The sequence below is a fragment of the Myotis nattereri genome (genome assembly GCF_964212035.1).
Source record: "Myotis nattereri genome assembly, chromosome: 13".
NCBI classification, from domain to species: domain Eukaryota; kingdom Metazoa; phylum Chordata; class Mammalia; order Chiroptera; family Vespertilionidae; genus Myotis; species Myotis nattereri.
In genome coordinates this window covers 56,490,805-56,507,630 of record NC_138088.1, presented here as the reverse complement: position 1 = coordinate 56,507,630, position 16,826 = coordinate 56,490,805, and the positions used below count along the sequence as shown (strand labels likewise).

The window sequence follows — 16,826 nt, the reverse complement described above, 5'->3', positions numbered from 1 at the left end:
GAGAGTCAGGCTGGGATTCCCTGCTGATACTGAGGAACAGGAGGCTGAGGGTCTTCTGTGCTGGTGTCGGGCTTTGGGTGGCGGCCAGGTGGGGTGTGAGGTGTGGTTCTCAGAGTGGAAAAGTGTATCTAATATTATAATGCTATTTAAAGAATGAATGAATGTGTGAAAATGACAGCTGCTCAGCAGGTCCCCTGCCAGGAGTACGCAGGTGGTCTTCCCCACCACTCTGCCCGAGACAGTTCTCATGGGGATGGGTGGTCATAGTGCGGGTGTGTGAGAAGGTGCTTTAGTGAATTTAGTGATTGAGAAGTACTGACGTGATGACTGGGGACTGAACCCACCCAGCCCCTGGGTCCCCCACCTCGAGAAGCAGCCCTGAGAGCAAGGCCCAGGCCAGAGCGGGGGGCAGCCTGACAGTCCTCGGGCCACCATACAAAGTAGCACAGTCATTTCCCATGTTTCTGGGGGCCGGAGGTCTGAGGGCCCGGGAGGGCTGCCTTCTCACTGTGTCCTTACGTGCCCTGCGGAGGGTCTCTGGCGTCTCTTGTTCTGTCAGATCAGGGCCCCACCCTGTGACCTAACTGATGTTAACCTCCTTAAAGGCCCATCCCCAGCACAGTCACATGGGGGCCAGGGACTCACCACATGGACTTGGGGAGATGATTTAGTGCATAGCAGGGCCTCAGGCCTCGAGCAGCCAAGACAGGAGGTGAATTTTCAGAAACATGAGCAGTTCACATGGGTACGCCTTGGGAAAGAGTGGGTTTGGGAATTAATACCTTACCATGAAAACCTCACCCAGCCCAGCTCTCTCTGTGCGCTGCCCCATCAGGGCTGTGTCTGTGCCCAAGATTCTGTGACTTCTCCATGTTGATCCCTCCAGTGGCTGAGGGTCTGTGTGTCACCCATGAGTGCTGTGGTGGGCACAGTGGGCACCACTCGGCCGGCCTGGCTATAGGAGTGTGTGCTGGGCCTGGGAAGGCCAGTCGGTAGCCTGGCCACTGACACTCAGGCTCACTGGTTGTTGGGACAGCATATGGCACCCAGTGGGACCACCAAAGGGACATTTGGGAGCTTTGTGCTAACACTGATGCTGGTTCAGGTTCTGTCAGTAGGTTTTTCGTCTTTGCCTTCATACGTGTCCTCTTTCCTCATCTCTGCCTCAGGACAAACCATTTTACACAGGCTCCCTGTGCCGGCTGGAGTCAGGGCAGGGACTGTCCGCCTGGGGCTTCTGGCCCCACCAGGACAGAGCCCACGCCAGCACGTGCCCAGCACAGGAAGGAGAAGTACATTGGCCAGTTTGTTTATGGCGCCTAAATATTTCTACCACACACCATTCAATGAGACATGTTAAGATTAGGAGAAACTTTTAAGGAACTTTAAAATGTTCTGCCTTAGTTGTAGTAATTTCTGTTGTTGATGTTTTTGCTAATAAATTATTAGAGAGTGCGGCTTCTACCAAATCTGAGAAACAAAAGCCGACGCTAGTAGATTCCTAATTATACGTGAATTCACTCCCTTCCGTAGTTAAAAGACAGGAACGGACAGGAAGAAAAGGAACAGCGCCGCGGGTTAGTCCGGGACGGGTGTCCTATGCCTGGAGGCCGCGCAGCTCTCGGGAAGAGACCCAGTGGCAGCGAGTCTGTGTTCTGGGACACCGACTGCCAGCCGCTCTGAAGCGACCGATCGCAAATGCTGTCATTTCTGAATATTTAACCTGTGCCTCCCCCTGGGGACGTTGTCTCCATACCAGAGGCCTTTGGCCTGCCACGTGGGCTCCCCGAGTCCACAGCCCTTGCTCACTGGGCGGCCTCCATGACATGTGAGTATCACTGTGGTTTGTCTCATAGTGAAATCACCTGTCAAAACAGAAAGACGCTCCATTTTCAAGGCCCAAAAAATTGATTTTTATGGCTGTTCTTGTAATTCCCTTTTTGAATTAGGCACGCGATATTGATGTGGGCCTACTTTTTAATCATAATAGCTCCTGACAAGGTAATTAATTTTAAAACAACGCTTTTTTTCTCCTGGTCCAAATGGCACTCTGTTGAAATTAAAAGTGAGGCCGCGGGCCCGGCACTCAGGCGATTGCCTGGGCCTGTGGCGGCCCCTCCCGCTGCCGCCACAGCACGACCTTTCAGACCCTGCTGTTATTAATGGGCACAGGCCATTACATCAAGAAGAGCAGAGCCACGGAAGTAGGATAAAGTTTAGGTTTTTAATGACAGTGTTACAAGGCTCTGGACACGCCATTGAAACTCTCTGCTCGTCACCGCAGGCATCTCCGTCCCCATGCCTTCCCTGTGCGTGGGAGAGCCAGGCCCTGGGAAGGTACGTTTTCTCTCTCTAAACCAGTGGTTCTCAACCTTCCTAATGCCGCGACCCTTTAATACAGTTCCTCATGTGGTGGTGACCCCCAACCATAAAATTATTTTCATTGCTACTTCATAACTGTAATTTTGCTACAGATAGGAATCGTAATGTAAATATCTGATATGCAGGATGTATTTTCATGGTTACAAATTGAACATCATTAAAGCATAGTGATTAATCACAAAAACAATATGTAATTATATATGTGTTTTCTGATGGTCTTAGGCGACCCCTGTGAAAGGGTCATTCGACCCCCAAAGGGGTCACGACCCACAGGTTGAGAACCGCTGCTCTAAACACTTAGAGAATTTTAAGTTTATTCAATCAGATGCTAAATCTGAAATTTGAAATTTGTTCGTCTTTTTTTTTTAAAGAGTTTACCTCAAATTGGGCTCTACCATCAAATTAGCCAAATAGCCTTTGCTTCCTAATTCATAGGTAGGGCACCAGCCGCTCACATTTCTTCCTAGTCTCTAATTTCCTTTCCATCAAAAGTGAGGACCTCAGTTGAGCCAAACACTTTCGCCATTTAATCAACCAATGCCCAGCTCCAGCACGTGCCCCGGAGCAGCAACATGTCACTGGCGAGGGGTCACCCTGGTGTCCCGTAAAGGCACCCAGGATTGTGTTCTCCTGTGGGCCTTGCTCCAGGCTGGGGTGTCCCAGCACCTACCCCCTGAAGCCTGGCTTACCATGAACCCTCACGGATCTCACGAGATGGGAGCCCTGGCCTCTCCTGTGATGAGAGCGGTCTTCAGCTGTCCTACCCGAGTAGAGCGAGTTCCTCAGAGCTCAGATTGACGGCAGGTGTGTCCCGCCACCCCTCAACCGGCACCCGCTGCCATGATCTCACAGCAGAGGAAGAGTGCCCGATAGGCACACCTGCACGATGTGCTCACAGCCGTGTAGGCCAGCAGGCCATTTGCAGTGTCCCCACTCTGCAACCGTGTGCATGCTTGATCAGCCTCAGAGTCCACGGCACGCAGGGAACAGCCACATGGATGACAATAGAGCGCTGCCAGCCTGGTCACTGGGGCTGTGCACCTTCTGCCTGGACCCTCCTCAAGGAACGCCGCCTCCCGCGCTGTCCCGTGAACAGAGCCAACAAGTTATTGAAATAGAATGTGCAGATGCCTTGACACAGACTTTCCGCTCAGGGGAGTGACGGGTCTCCTCCCTTAGGCAGAGTCAAGCTAGAGAGAACTCACTTGAGTGGACTGAGCCACGTGTGCTGGCTGGGAGGAGGGCGCCGTGTGACAAGGCTGTGACAGCCGTGTGACGAGGAGCTCTGAGGGTCCTGTGGCAGCCACCCTCTCAGACTGCCTCAGCCACATCCCAGGTGCTGTGCTAGTGTCTCCATTGCCATGCCCTCTGGCCCCTCCCCAGGGACAAAGCAGTGCTAACTCTGAGCAGCAGAGCTGTCTCAGGAAGCACCATGGGCACAGCGCTCTCTCAGACCTGCTCACTGGGCCTTGGCCAGAGGTGGGGGGGGAGGGGGGAGGGATGCCCCAAGGACATGGCTTGGCCAGGTGGCTCCACTAGAGGAGGAAGCATGTCCACTAAGGGCCTCCTATCCTGGGGCACGGGACCCATGTAGCCTGGGACTCCTGGCCACCTCAGGGCTGTGCTGTGCCTGCCGTGTTGCTGGGGCGCCAGGAGGCCGTCGTGGAGCTGAATGGATTTGCCTGATCCTCAGACCCAGAGCCGCAGGGACTGGTGGTGCTCATGCAACGGGCTGGGAGGGCAGGCTGGCTGAGTGGGTGCAGGGCTGGGTCTGGAGAGAACTGACACTGAGCCAGGCACAGAAAGTTGGCTGCAGGAACCCGTGCGAGGTTAAGGGAGCCAGCGCCTGCCTCCTGCTGAGGGGACCTTCCGTGTCCTGGGGACGCCAGCCTCCTGGGGAAGTGCTGGCGGACAGGTGCCCGGGGCAAGAGAACAGGCTTCTGTGTGGTCCCAGCTGACAGCCAGAAGTCAGTCCGCATAATGAGCTGTGACAATGGTGTGGTTCCTCAGTCTAAAGCCCAGAGATGGTGCTCCCTGACCTCTCACTGGTCCATCATGGAGTTGGGACTCTGTGCAGGACGGGCCCTGAGCCTGCGGGGACAAGGCTCCCTCATGGAAGCAGAGCACACCACTGTCTTCTCATTCCCAGTGTGGCTTCTGTGCACGGGGTGGGAGCCAGGAACCCCATGTCCTAAGGGTCCTGAGGGGAGGACCTACTGACCTTTCTAGGAACCTACACGAGTTCTCAGGATATTTTTTTAAAGATGTTTAACACCAGGAAAAAAATTTATTTTTATTTTTTCTTGATGGCTGCAATAGCTAGGTTCCTGTGGGCACCTGTGAGGCAGGTTCTGTCCTCTCACCTGTGAGCACAGCGCAGGTGGGGGGAGGAGGGGCCTGTGGCTGGTCCTGGACACAGTAGGGGTGAGTCCATGGGCTGAGTGAGGCTGGTGTCTCTGCCCCCACCTCTGACGTCTTCATTCCTGAGCAGTATTTCCTCTCTAGAAAGATGTAATTTTAACGCAGTGACATTGCTAGTCACCTGCACCATTGATAACAGTCCATGAAAATGTTCTTTCTCTTCAAATTAATGTAATATTAAATATTATTAAAAGGGAAAACAAGTCTTGTCATGAAATTTAGCTAGATGATAGAGCAATTAATATGCAAGAGAAATAGGAACACGGCCAAGATGTTTTTTTAAAGAATTGTCGACAAGAAGAGTCTCCCTATAAAGTCAGATTAAGGAAAAGTGTCCAGGATGAATGAAGGATCCAAAGAGAAGAATAGGAAGTCGCAAAAAGTTCCAATTCGCTTGGGGTATTTTGTGCTTTACACACTTGGGGGAGAAAGCATTGAATGTTTAATAGATGGTGCAGCTCAATGGACCATTGAGAAATCGATAAATTCAGACCCCTATTTCCCAGTGTGACTCCAGATGGATTAACCAGCTGCAGAGTTCCACCTTGAAGATAAAGGACGGAAGCCATTCGTGGACGGGGCCAGGAAGGCCTTCTGGAGAATCAGTCTGTTTCACTGTGTGAAAACAAAAATGTCTGCAGAAACAGAGCTGAAGGCCAGCAACAAGACTGAGGGTTAACATCACAATTTACAGGAAAACTGGAATTCAAAGTGAAAAAGGCAAGGAACTAAAAAGAAAAACCGTCTCTGAATGAGTAGAAGCAGAGAATGCAGATTCTAACAGGCACGTGAGAGGACGGTAGCCTCCTGGTAATCACACAAATTAAAACAGACAGCGTTTCCACTCAGCTCAGACAGGTTACATAGAACACGGCAAGTTCACCCTCTCGGACACACACGGGTGAGCAATCAGCCACCGGGCCGCCTGACAGCACCTGGGAGCCGGATCCTCAGGGCCAAGTCCAACCGTCCTCATCACTGCAGGAGGCGCCAACCCAGCCCCATACTGCCCGTCACTCGTCTCTAGTTTCTCAAGATGACAAATCAAGTTAGCAAAGACTGAGCAGGTGATACGTGGCCTGCCACGTCCATACACCTGCCCCAGGAGGACACGGTGCCTGGGCTCCACACAACTGCACCAACAGGCATTACAGGGTGGGCCGGGACGCATCGGGGCTCTTGGTAACCGACTAGGTGTTTCTGAGTGACTGGTGAAGGCACTTTTGCCTGCCTGGTCCAATTAGGGTTTAAGTCCGTCTCAGTGCAGCTCACTGCCAGTCTGCACAGCAAGTGTGTCCATGAAGTCACAGCTGGGAAGCTTCTGCACAGATGACACGTCTGTTCGGCTGATTGACTTGTAAGAGGTTCTCGTTCTGCTTTGGAAACAGGAGTAGCTAGCGCTTTGCCCGCCCTCGGAGCCACAGTCATGGATGGCGTGGTGGGCGGCGGCCAGCGGGTTTGAGCAGTTCCCAGGCTTCCTAGTCTGAGGGCAGAGGTAGAGGCCACACTTGCCATGGGCGTGCTTTTCAATGGAAAAGTCTTTATGGAACACACTGTGATCCACTTAACATTCGGTAGGAACATGTTTTCCAGCCAGGCAGTATCTACTTGAAAAGACAAGTTGCCGTTATAACTGAGACATCCAATGGGGATGATATGTAAACACTTTCAGGGCAAGTCCAAACGGCCTCCCTGCCTGAGAGGGACCATCCAAATGCGGGTGAAGGCGGCCTGCGGCCCTGTGCGCCCACATGGCTCCCTCTGGGCAGCAGCCCTCCCACGTGCTGTTACGCAGCAGGGCTGACTGCGCACGGCATGGGAGCCAACGCGATGGCACTGGCTGTTGAGAAAAGAAAGCTTTTATGTGCGAGTTCATTTGGCAAGAAGATAGGAGGGGCTCAAATCTGTCCCCCAATCCAGTGCTCAGGGCGGATTGAAGGGGTTTCAGCACCAGATCTTCCTGGACAGCGGACCTTCCTTCTGAACGGGTCCAGGTGTGTGTGGGGGCGGGGGGGCAGGGGGCAGTTAAGGGTCCACAGTGTGAGTCCTGAGTGGTGTCCACAGCGTTGCCCACAGTGAGTGGGGTAAACTGGTGTCCAGGGACATTACAGGTCCCCGGACACACCACCACACCAGCTTCCGGCTGCTTCCCGAATCCTGGGAACCCAGTGGGAAGCGCAGCCTGCACTTGTTCAGAAAAAAACTCCAGAAGGTTGAGGTTACGTTTTTGGCCAAAAACGTAACCTGGTGCAGGCTGCGCTTCCCACCAAGTGTGGTGTGCACGCCGCTGGCCCAGTCGATGAGGACCTGTTGGCGGCACACACGATGCTGGAGAGAGCCTCGCACTGTAGGTGGACATGTGTGGCCGTGGTCACTTTGCTAAGTGTTGGGGGTACGCGTCTGCCTTCCACGGGAGGCGGTATAACGTGTGGTGGGAGCGTGGCTGCAGCGGCCAGTGGGCGTGAATGCACACTAACCTGTCTCCTCTCCTCCTAGGATCATTGACCAGCGATTCGAGAAAGTGTCCTACTTTGTCTTTGGTGACTTCAACTTCCGACTGGATTCCAAGTCCGTGGTGGAGGTAGGCCCCCGGCCCCTGCCCGTCTGGAGCCCACGCGTGTTCAGTGGTAGTAGGAAGGCAGTGGAGACATTCTGTCCTTTACGGGCGAGTTCAGTGTCGTCATTCCCACTGGGTATGTTTATGGCAAAAACTCCTAATAAAGAAATGTCTTGTTATCAGAAAAGGAGGCCGTTCTTGGCATCAGGTGAATGGGGGTCCCTCAGACTTCCGCAGTCGCCGTCAGCCTCTGCTAAGCACCAGGACCTGTTCTGTCCTGACAACTGAAGTTGTCAACTACTGCAAAGAAACAAGGAAGCAGCTTGGGGGCCAGCCCTCCGCCCTGTGTCTCGGCTTCTCTCTCCTCGTGGCACATTGTGTCTCCTTTAATAAACATCGACATCACTCCATCTTTGGGAACTCGGAGGCCGTATGTGTCTCCTGGGCACACCCACAGGGCCGGGGTCCCCTCGGGCCCCTGGAGCCATGTCCCCACTGAGGAAGAAGTATAGATGGAAACCCGCCACCTGGCCACCTGGCCACTAGGCATCGAGGTTGGAAGGGGGGGCTCAGTGCAGCTGCCGTGTCCCAGCGGTGTGACCTTGGTGTGTCACCGGGAAGCAAGGCCGGTGGCCCCGGCACAGGGGTCGGCTCTCCCTGACGAGGTCGCTGCAGGGGCACTGGGACAGTGGGTGGGGGACTCTCGTGCTCTTGGACCGCAGCTCTGATGTCAGCTCTCCCAGCCACAGCAGAGGGAGACCCTGCCACCTTGAGCCTGCACCTGCCTGGGAGGAGCTGGTGTCAGGAGGGAGGCAGCAGCAGTGTGCCAGGCAAGCCTCCCCGGGCTCGGTCCCGCGCCTGGCACAGCCTCCAGAGCGCGTGTGTGGTGACCACGGTGGGAACAACAATATGGAGGAGCGGCAGTCCCCCCGAGTTATTATCTTCCCATTAGTAGTCTCATTACAAATATCGTCACACATTAATCTTCCGTCTTTGGTTGAAAATTATTTCTTAAAGACAGACGGAGCAGGCTTTGATCATCCCACAGCTCCCCTTGGTTGACAGAAATGAATAATGTTGTATTGAAATCCTCTTTTATAATTTAATTAAGCTGGCGCTACCTCACCAAGCCAGCCCCACACACACATGCATAATGTTCACCGACCACCAGAGCATGGCTCCCTGACGTCAAGGGGCCCCTGAGCATGGGGTAGGGGCTCCGACCTCAGGGAGTGCTCTCAGGTAGACTGGTGGACAGGTGAGTGCCCCTGGGACTACAGAATCCTTTCTTTGGGTCTGCTGAGTTTTCTTTCCTCATTTTGAAATTGAAGATCTAATGAGTCAGATATCAAGGACCTAATCAACATCCCTCAGGCCCTACAGCCTTAGGGAACTCAGGAGCCGACGTTGGAATCTGCTCCATGTCTGATACCATCGGCCCAAGCAGCCACAGAGGCCAGTGCCTGGAGGAAGGTGCCTTCCCCAGTAATGCTAGGCCACCGGGGCCTGCAGATCTGCACTGTTAGATCTTGAGTCCCTGGGCACGCGTCATTGCTCGCTGGCTGGGGACCAGTGGGTCTGCTCTGCTTGGAACCGTCCACCGCTCACCTAAAGGGTCTCCTCTCAGCAAAGCACAGCGGGGCCTTGAAAGACCTTGGCTGATCAGTCAGGAGCCACCCAGCAGCTTGTACGGTGGGAAAAGGTCAGAGTTTCACGCGTGGCCTTTTCTTCCCGATAGAACAAATATCACATAGAAGGGCAGTGCTCCGGACTGAGGTCAGATAGTCACAGGTGTGTGCACAGCCCGGTTCTGGTTCCCGTGGGGGGTGCTGAGCTTCGCACCAGTGGTGGAGGGTGTGAGGTGCCGCGGGCAGTGGGGATTGGGGACAGGAGGGCCTGGGCCATTGGTGGGTTGGGGGAGACTCGTCTGTACAGAGTTTTCCTTTTTCTTACTTGGTGGGCGCATGGGCATAACTGCAGGAGGCCCGTGTGCTCCGTCAGGGGCAGGTGCGTTCCTGTGGGGTGCAGCCCACTAATAAAATACACCCATCTCCCACTCCTCCAACATGTGTATCCAGCGCCCTTTCCCTAGGACATGCAGCCATGTGCAGGGGTCCGTCTTGGTGATGGTGGGCTCAGGGCCTCGGGCTGCGCTCTCCACTTGGCCTCTGGCACACTTCCCCTTCCTTTTCATTCCTTCCAAGTGAAGTGTCTGATGAGGGTGTGTGGGGCGGGGGCGGTGCGGGGGCGGGGGGGGGGAACTCGTTAGAGATGCAGATCAGGGGGCCTAGACTCAGGGCAGATGGGAGCCAGGGCATCACCTGGAGCACCATGCCCCACACTGTGCAGTCCTGTGGGGTCTCAGATTACTTGGAGCACAAGACCTCACGCTATGCAGTCCTGTGGGGTCTCAGACAGTTGTGTGGATGGGGGAGGTGCAGCCCCAGGCAGACACTGAGGTGTGGGCAGCAAGCCCTCTGTCCCATCCCACCCCCCGCCTGGGGCCCAGAGCATTCTCTGTCCTTAGCACTGCCATCAGCCTGCACCTCTGCCTGTCACCATCCCTTCTCCTCCTGCTGGGTGGGCAGGCAGGCTGCTCGTAGCAATGACCCCTCTCGGGACACCATCGTTAGACACTCACATTTACTGCCTGCAGACCAAGTCCTGGGGGCAGGAGAAGGCCATGCAGCCCCCCCCATCTCTGTGTTCTTGGGGAAGTCTGTGCTCATAGCTCCAGGGGGTCACCCTCAAGTTATGTTCCTATCACCCAGGGCCAAGTGAGAGGTGCCCACACCTGTCCCAGCCAGTGCTGGGTTGTGCGTGGTACACAGCCCTGAGGGTGCAGTCAGGATGGGGTGCGGCATCATTGCTTTGTCTGGAGTTGGCAGACAACCTCCCTCCTGAGGAATAAGGTTGAAGTTACGTTTTTGGCTCAACTAGAAGCCACGGTTTGACTTGGTCTCCTTGCTGACCCCACCTGGAGCATCAAGCGGAGCCTCCCTGGCCCTGGACACTAGCTGTGTCCAGCTGGCACAGTCCACGGAGGTTAATTCAATCCATATTTAGAGCAAGAGAGGCAAGGAGCTAGATCCGGGCAGCAGGAGTCAAAGGCAGTGACTGTCCCCCTGTGGCTGGAGTAGGGCGGGCGCTGGGGGCGGCGGGGGGGGTGGGGGGGGGGTGGGCAGGGGGCGTGTACTGTCAGGCCCTGGAGCTGTGGCAGCTCCAGGAGGAACCCCGACATTTGTGGTGAGGGAAGGTTCCGGGGGTCACCGCAGTCTTGGCCGGAACCCGCCTGGGAGAGAGGCGCTGTGTGCACTGGGAGGACTGTCCCCCAGGCATCAGCCACTTCGCATTTCAGATGCAAATTAGTACAAACAGGCTTGCGGAGCAGAACTGAAGAGAGGATACTGTGATCCCTTGTGGCACCGCCTAAGCCATAATTAAAACATACACAAATTAAACACGATTATCATGTGCCCCCTAAGGGGCCGCGCGTCATGGAACTAATTAATAATGCAGCCTCCACTCAGCCCTGTTGGCGGATTGCTCAGAGGGTATGTTTCATGCCTTGCGCAGTGGCAACTGGCAGCTGGGGCTCTCAGCTGGCTGTAGTGACAAACAGTGACAGCAGTGCCAGGCGCTCCCATCTCCTTGCGGCCCAGCAGAGCGCCCACCTGCCGCCTATCACTGCCGACAGTGACAGTGATGGATGCGTTTTGGAGGCTGGCAGCCATTTTCAAAAGCCAGTTACTGACAGGTACACGTGTGTTCAGGTACCAGGTGGGCCTGTTGAGAAACATCCTGTGAGAAGCTGACTTAAAAGCAGCGATTGTCCAGGAAGCCACGTTCGCAGGAGGGGTGCTGGGCAGTGCTGGACAGTGGGGTCCTAGTTGACCCTGCGACCTTGGGAGAGGATGAGGAAATCACTGTAAATGTCCCCATGCCTCCCACACAGCAGAAAGGGGCATCGCCTCTGGTCAGCCCTCTGAGAACCCCCAACTGGACCACCCCCCATGCTAGCTGATGCTGGCTGAGCACACGTCGAGCACCAGGTGAAATGCTGACTTTCATCTGGGTTCCAGTCACCTTGTTGAACCAAACCCAACCACATCTCTGCACCCAGGACCCCTCAGCCTGGGGACACAGTGGGCACGGGCCAGGCCAGCTCCTGGTGGGGGGCCTACAGCCAGGGCAACAGCTCTGTTGCTGGCCCCGTGCGTGTGCGCAAGGTGCGACTGCCACTCCTCAGTTGGGGTGTGCCTGGCAGCCTGGCTCGGCCCTACAGAAGCCCCCACAGGTGGCGGTTCTTCAGCCAGTGATGCACCCGTGAGTGGTGGGTATCAAGAGCCCGGGAGGTCCGGGCAGTTTGCCATCTACTAGACAAGCAACAGGGACGTGCCACCCAACTTCCCTAGCGGCCTGGAGAAAGCCTTCCTTAGAGCAAGGCCTTTGCAGGCCTGTCTCCTGGTCTCTGGAATGCGTAGTTTCAACAGACAGCCTGTTTCGCTGCCCTTGGCAAATGTCAGTGGTCATGGAGTTTTTTTCTGAACTGGGAGCAGCGTGGACAGGTCCGTACGGACCTCGCAGGGCCCAGCTTGTGTGCTGAGCAGCCTCCCTCCGGCTCTGGACACTCTTCTGTCTGTGGCCTCGTGATGCTGAATTGCTCTGACGGACGAGGGCAAGGCTGCTGGAGGGACCATGAGTCAGGTGTGTCAGCCAAGCTGTACTTGTCAGTTCCTTGGTTTTTAAAAAGATTCTTGGTTTAAAGCAATAGAATTAGGAATTTACATCATTTGATTTATTTTTTAATTACTGTTCTAAAGAGACCTGTATTTGATCTGTTTGATATAAAGCCTGTGACAATTAATCAAAAATGAAATATAGTTTTAACTTAATTATGATGAGTCTCCTGGGTCTTTATTAGAGGGTTTTCTTCCAGAAAGTTTGCTTTATAAACATTGGCCAGTGTTTCCAACTAGCAGATTGATGTCAGAATAATTATTCTAATTATGGGAAAGGAAGAAAAAGGACAGTACATTTGTGGCTTCCCCCTCCTCCCCTCTGCTATAGGAGCAAGATTCTCTGAATCATAATCAGTTCTGAGCTCGCAGATCTTTAATGTGCTTTTCTGGGTGTTTTGCTAGGTCCTGCTTTCTGCCCGCCCTTAGGGCTAGTACAGCCCCATGGGGACTTTAGGACTCAGAGCAGATCTTCCGTGCCGGGCCTGGTGGCAAGCACTTCAAGGCCACCATCCATGGCAGCCTGTGCAGGTCTGTGCCTCCTTGTGCACGCCCTCCCACCGGCTGAGCCTAGGCATGTCAGTGGAAGGCTGGGGATGTCCTCAAACGGCCAAACCAGCATGCGCAGGTCCCCTGCGGGCCTCACTTGGGGCCTCACACGGCAGTGCCTGTCCTGGAGCTGGTCCTGGGCCAGTGGCACATGCCCCAGCACCTGCTGGACACAAGTCTGAGAAAGCCACGCTGCTTCCTGCTCAAAACCGAGTTGGGTTTGCAGGGAACGCTGGGTGGGTGCTGCCCCAGGCCACCAAGCTGGAGGGAGCCAGCGGGAGCCTTCTGAGGAGATGAAAGGGTCTTTATGGCGTGTTGTTGTTCTGGACGAACAGTGGACAATATAGAACAAAGAGGAAGAAGGTGCCTCGCTACTGACATAACCCTCATAACAGCGCCTTTTCATTAACTGCCGCCAGCTCGCCGCCAGCTCGGCTCCGTGGCCCTGTCCACGCCCCTCGGTCCCGGTGATGTCAGCACTGTCGGGCCCTCAGAACTTCTCTCAGCAATCACTGAGAGGTCTCCCTCCTCCCAGGCGTTCCAGGGCAATCTTGGAGAAGGCAGTGCTCTGTGGAAGGGCCCTCTGGGAAGTCAGAGTAACAGGAATGGGGTGTCCTGGGCACGTCCCGCGGGAGGCAGCGGTGCCTGTCCACAGGGCGGAGGGCACACCTGACAGGGCCAGCCTCCCCGCTCGGTCTTGGTTCCTCAGGTCCCTCCCAGGGTGGTCCTGTCTGCATCGGGCAGATCACCCTGATCCCGAAACCGAGGAAATCACTGTGGTGCACGCTTCACTGAGGCCCCGCCCTGCCTGCAGCCTTGTCTCTCTCTTCCTTCTCAGGACCTGTGCCTGTGTGCATGCATGTGTGCGCATGTGTGGGCCTGCGCCTGATAGGAAAGAGGGTGCTACCTTGACCAGAGTTCATTGGAGTCACGTGCACGTGCACGTCACTGAGCTGTGCCATTCCCATCGCGGCTGAGTGGCATCTGTGTTACCCTTGCTGCTTTGAGTGTTGGCCACTTCCCTCTTCAGGGCTCCCAGCGGCCTGCTCAGCGCCTCTGGGCGCAGCAGACTCACCTCATCCGCCGCCAGTGTGGGCAGCAGCGGATGCCTGTCTGGTGGGCACTTATTTTTCAGGGCACAGCATGTGTCTACCCATCAGGGGCGGTCAAAGAATTCCTCTTGTCTGAGCACTTTTTTTCAGATCCATACGTCGCCAATGACCATGGCGAGTTGTAACTGATTTCCGTTTCAGAGCCATCCATTAAGCGATTTAGTGATTGTCCTCCTGTCTACTGTTGGAATATGTTTAGGACTTGAAATAATGTCTGGGGACATTAGTTACCAAGGAATTGTTAGTCACCAGGCCAATAATGCTTGTCCGGTGTTCCTAGAACTCAGAAATCCAGGGGACGAGGATGTCTGTCTGTCTATCTGTCTGACTTGATGTTTTAATTCTGAGCCCACTTCCCAATGCCCAGCATGGACACCTAGCACCTCCCATGCTGGTGCTGGCAGGCTCCGGAGTGTTCGAGGTTCAACTTCAAATCCCTTGACTCCGGGAGGAGGCCGGCGGCCTGGCTGGGACTGGCACGCGCAGCCCCGCTGGACAGCAGAGCGCTCTGTTGATCTGACCAGCTACACGACACAGCAGGACACATACCTGCTGATGTTCAGCGTTCCTGGGAGAATCAGTCATAGCATAAAAGACCGTGCTTCTCTTCTAGAGTGGTTCCTGTTTTCTAGAGTCACTTGAAAACTTTAAATTTAAAAGTTAGTGATTTTCCATTAACACGTTTTAAGAGAAACCTATGGACAGACTCCGGTCTTGTTTTGTAAGCCACCTTTTGGAAATCCTCTCGGAGACGTTAGCTGGAATCTTGATATGCAGACTTTTTTAAGGCATTTTTATGGCTAGAATTTAACCAAGAACAGCAGGTTAACAAAACAGCGGGACAGTGGCGGGTTTTACTGACGCGCCTTTGCTTGGCTGGTACTCCAGTGATTCACCTCCCAGTGGCCACTGGCAGGGGAGGGAAGAAACCCCAAGACTCAGGGATGGGGAAAGGGCAGATGGGCCATCCAGGGCCCGCAGCCCTGCTGGGAGAACAGCCCCGCCGGGGGATCTGCAAGCTGTTGGCCTTGGTGGCTCCCACGGGAACCCTGGAGCGTGAGGCTGGTTTCTTTAACCCAACAGCTAACTGTGACAGTGTCCACTGGCACTGTCTGTCCCCTGAGTGTAGACGCCAGCGGGCCCCAGGTGAGGCCAGGGGAAAGGATGAGCTGGTGGGAGTGACATTGGCCTAGTGTCAGGGTCTCCAGAGCTGGGGGGGTCCTGCTCCAAGAAGGCAGTGGCCTCGCGGGTGTGTGCTGGGAGCTACGTCCGTGAGCAAGGCTGTTAATGAGGGCTCATGGGTTGGCAGCATTTGGGCAGAGACCGCTGAAGGGGTTATTGTCTGTTACCCATTTCAGTTCCTTGTGGGATTGAAAGCAAAGTCCCTTGTGAGTGGAGAGAGCTCAGGGGCCCCACCCCAGAAGGTCACCACCCCAGAAGGTCATGCTCACACCTGCATGTTCCCAAGGTCATCCAGGCCCTGCCTTTAGGCGGCAGAGCCCCGCCTCCTCAGAAGGGCACACATCCCTCCCTGACCAGCTCCAGGCCCTGTGCTAAGTAGAAGGAGGTAGATGGCTGCCTGGAAAGCAGGGCCCTGTCTGAATTCTTCCGTGGGAGATCCTGCCCTGAGCAGCCAGATGTGGGCTAGTCACACCTGCCACACCGTGGCTTCCTACGCGTGGTTTTGCTGTCCTTTAGTTGTCTCCATTTGTTAGGAAGTCTCAGAGATGCTGGCACAAATTACAACCGTTCTGAGAAGCGCAGGACCGGCCGCACTCACGGTTCTGCGCTTGAGCCCTGTTGTCAAAGTGCCGGCGGCACCTCCATCCGGTGTCGGGACCCACGGTGACATCCTTGTTCATCCTCAGGCTGATTGTGTCCTTGGCCCCCTTGTTTAACGCTGTTGAAGACATTGTTTTGAGGCCCATTTATTCTACACGCTTTTCCGTTCCGCTTTCCCGGAGGTGGGTCCTGTGAACATGTTTGTGGCTGAAGCTACACCAGGCGGCCGGGCTGCCGCTTCCCTCTGTCCCTCGCCTTTGTGTCCGATTTCATGCTCTCAGAGGCCTGCATGTTCTTCTGTGCGCATTGTCAGCGGGTGACAGCTCTGGAGCAGGGTCACGTGGAGAGGGATCGCGTGAAAGGTGGTACAATGCACCTTCGGGCCCACCCACCAGCCCGACCCGGCCCCCTGGGGCCAGACCGCAGACGCCCCAGAGCGCTGGGGTCAGCACCCTCCAGGGGAGGCCACTGCCCGGGGCTGGGGCACCTGGTCCTCTGGCTCCTGTATTTTGTGGGCTGGCCCATGGCGTGTGGTGGTGGGCGTGTCCAGGCAGAAGCAGGTGGCCCGGTGTTATTTTCCTCAGGTCTCAATTTGAAAAGGAGAAGAGTCTAATCCTCTGGGCCATAGACTAGTTCCTTCAAAACCCCGTAGGGTGCTTCCCTCAGCAGCTGCCTGCAGTGTGTGGAGCAGGGAAACAGGCCAGGGGGCGCGGTGGTCGTGGGGGTCCAGGCCAAGGCGCACCTGCACCCTTGCTGTGCCTTAAACAGCCTGCAGACCTCTGACCAGACTGGCTTCTATCACCCCCCTCTTTGTGTGGCCACGACAGTGACGGGCGACCCAGAGACAATGGCCTGCCCCCAAAGGCGCCGTTCCAGGCCAGATGCAGCAGTGTGCAGGCCCGCGAGGTTCACACCATGTGTCGGGGACCCCTCCCCCAGGTACAGATTTGGGCTGGGGTGTGAGGTGCCCAGGGGCAAGGACGGGAGGCAACAGGAATGCACTGTGTGAGCATCCCTGCTGCTCCCTGATGGGCTCTGGGTGCCGGGCGGGGGGACAGCGGGTTCCAGGGCCTCTTGGCCTTTTGATCCCACGTGGGTACCTTTGCCCACTTGTCACCCTAGACCTGTGTCCCCTTGCACTCCCACTCGGATGCTTCCAGAAGGCAGGACCCGTGGACTGTCCGCTAGTGTCCTGGCACCTGTGGCTCTGGGCCGGGCTGGGGTGCCCCTGGTAGATGGGCTCGCCTCCCAGGAAGGGCGTCTGTGGCTCCGCCAACTCACAGG

General features: G+C 55.6%; 1 protein-coding gene across 1 annotated transcript in view; it reads left to right on the top strand.

Moving 5' to 3' along the window:
* Nucleotides 1-16,826, top strand: part of INPP5A (inositol polyphosphate-5-phosphatase A) — a 140,152-nt gene that overhangs the window by 106,127 nt on the left and 17,199 nt on the right. The window contains exon 9 of the mRNA XM_081104480.1: nucleotides 7,300-7,384. Within this exon, the coding sequence (XP_080960606.1) occupies nucleotides 7,300-7,384 (85 nt within the window). The remainder of the gene's footprint in view (nucleotides 1-7,299; nucleotides 7,385-16,826) is intronic.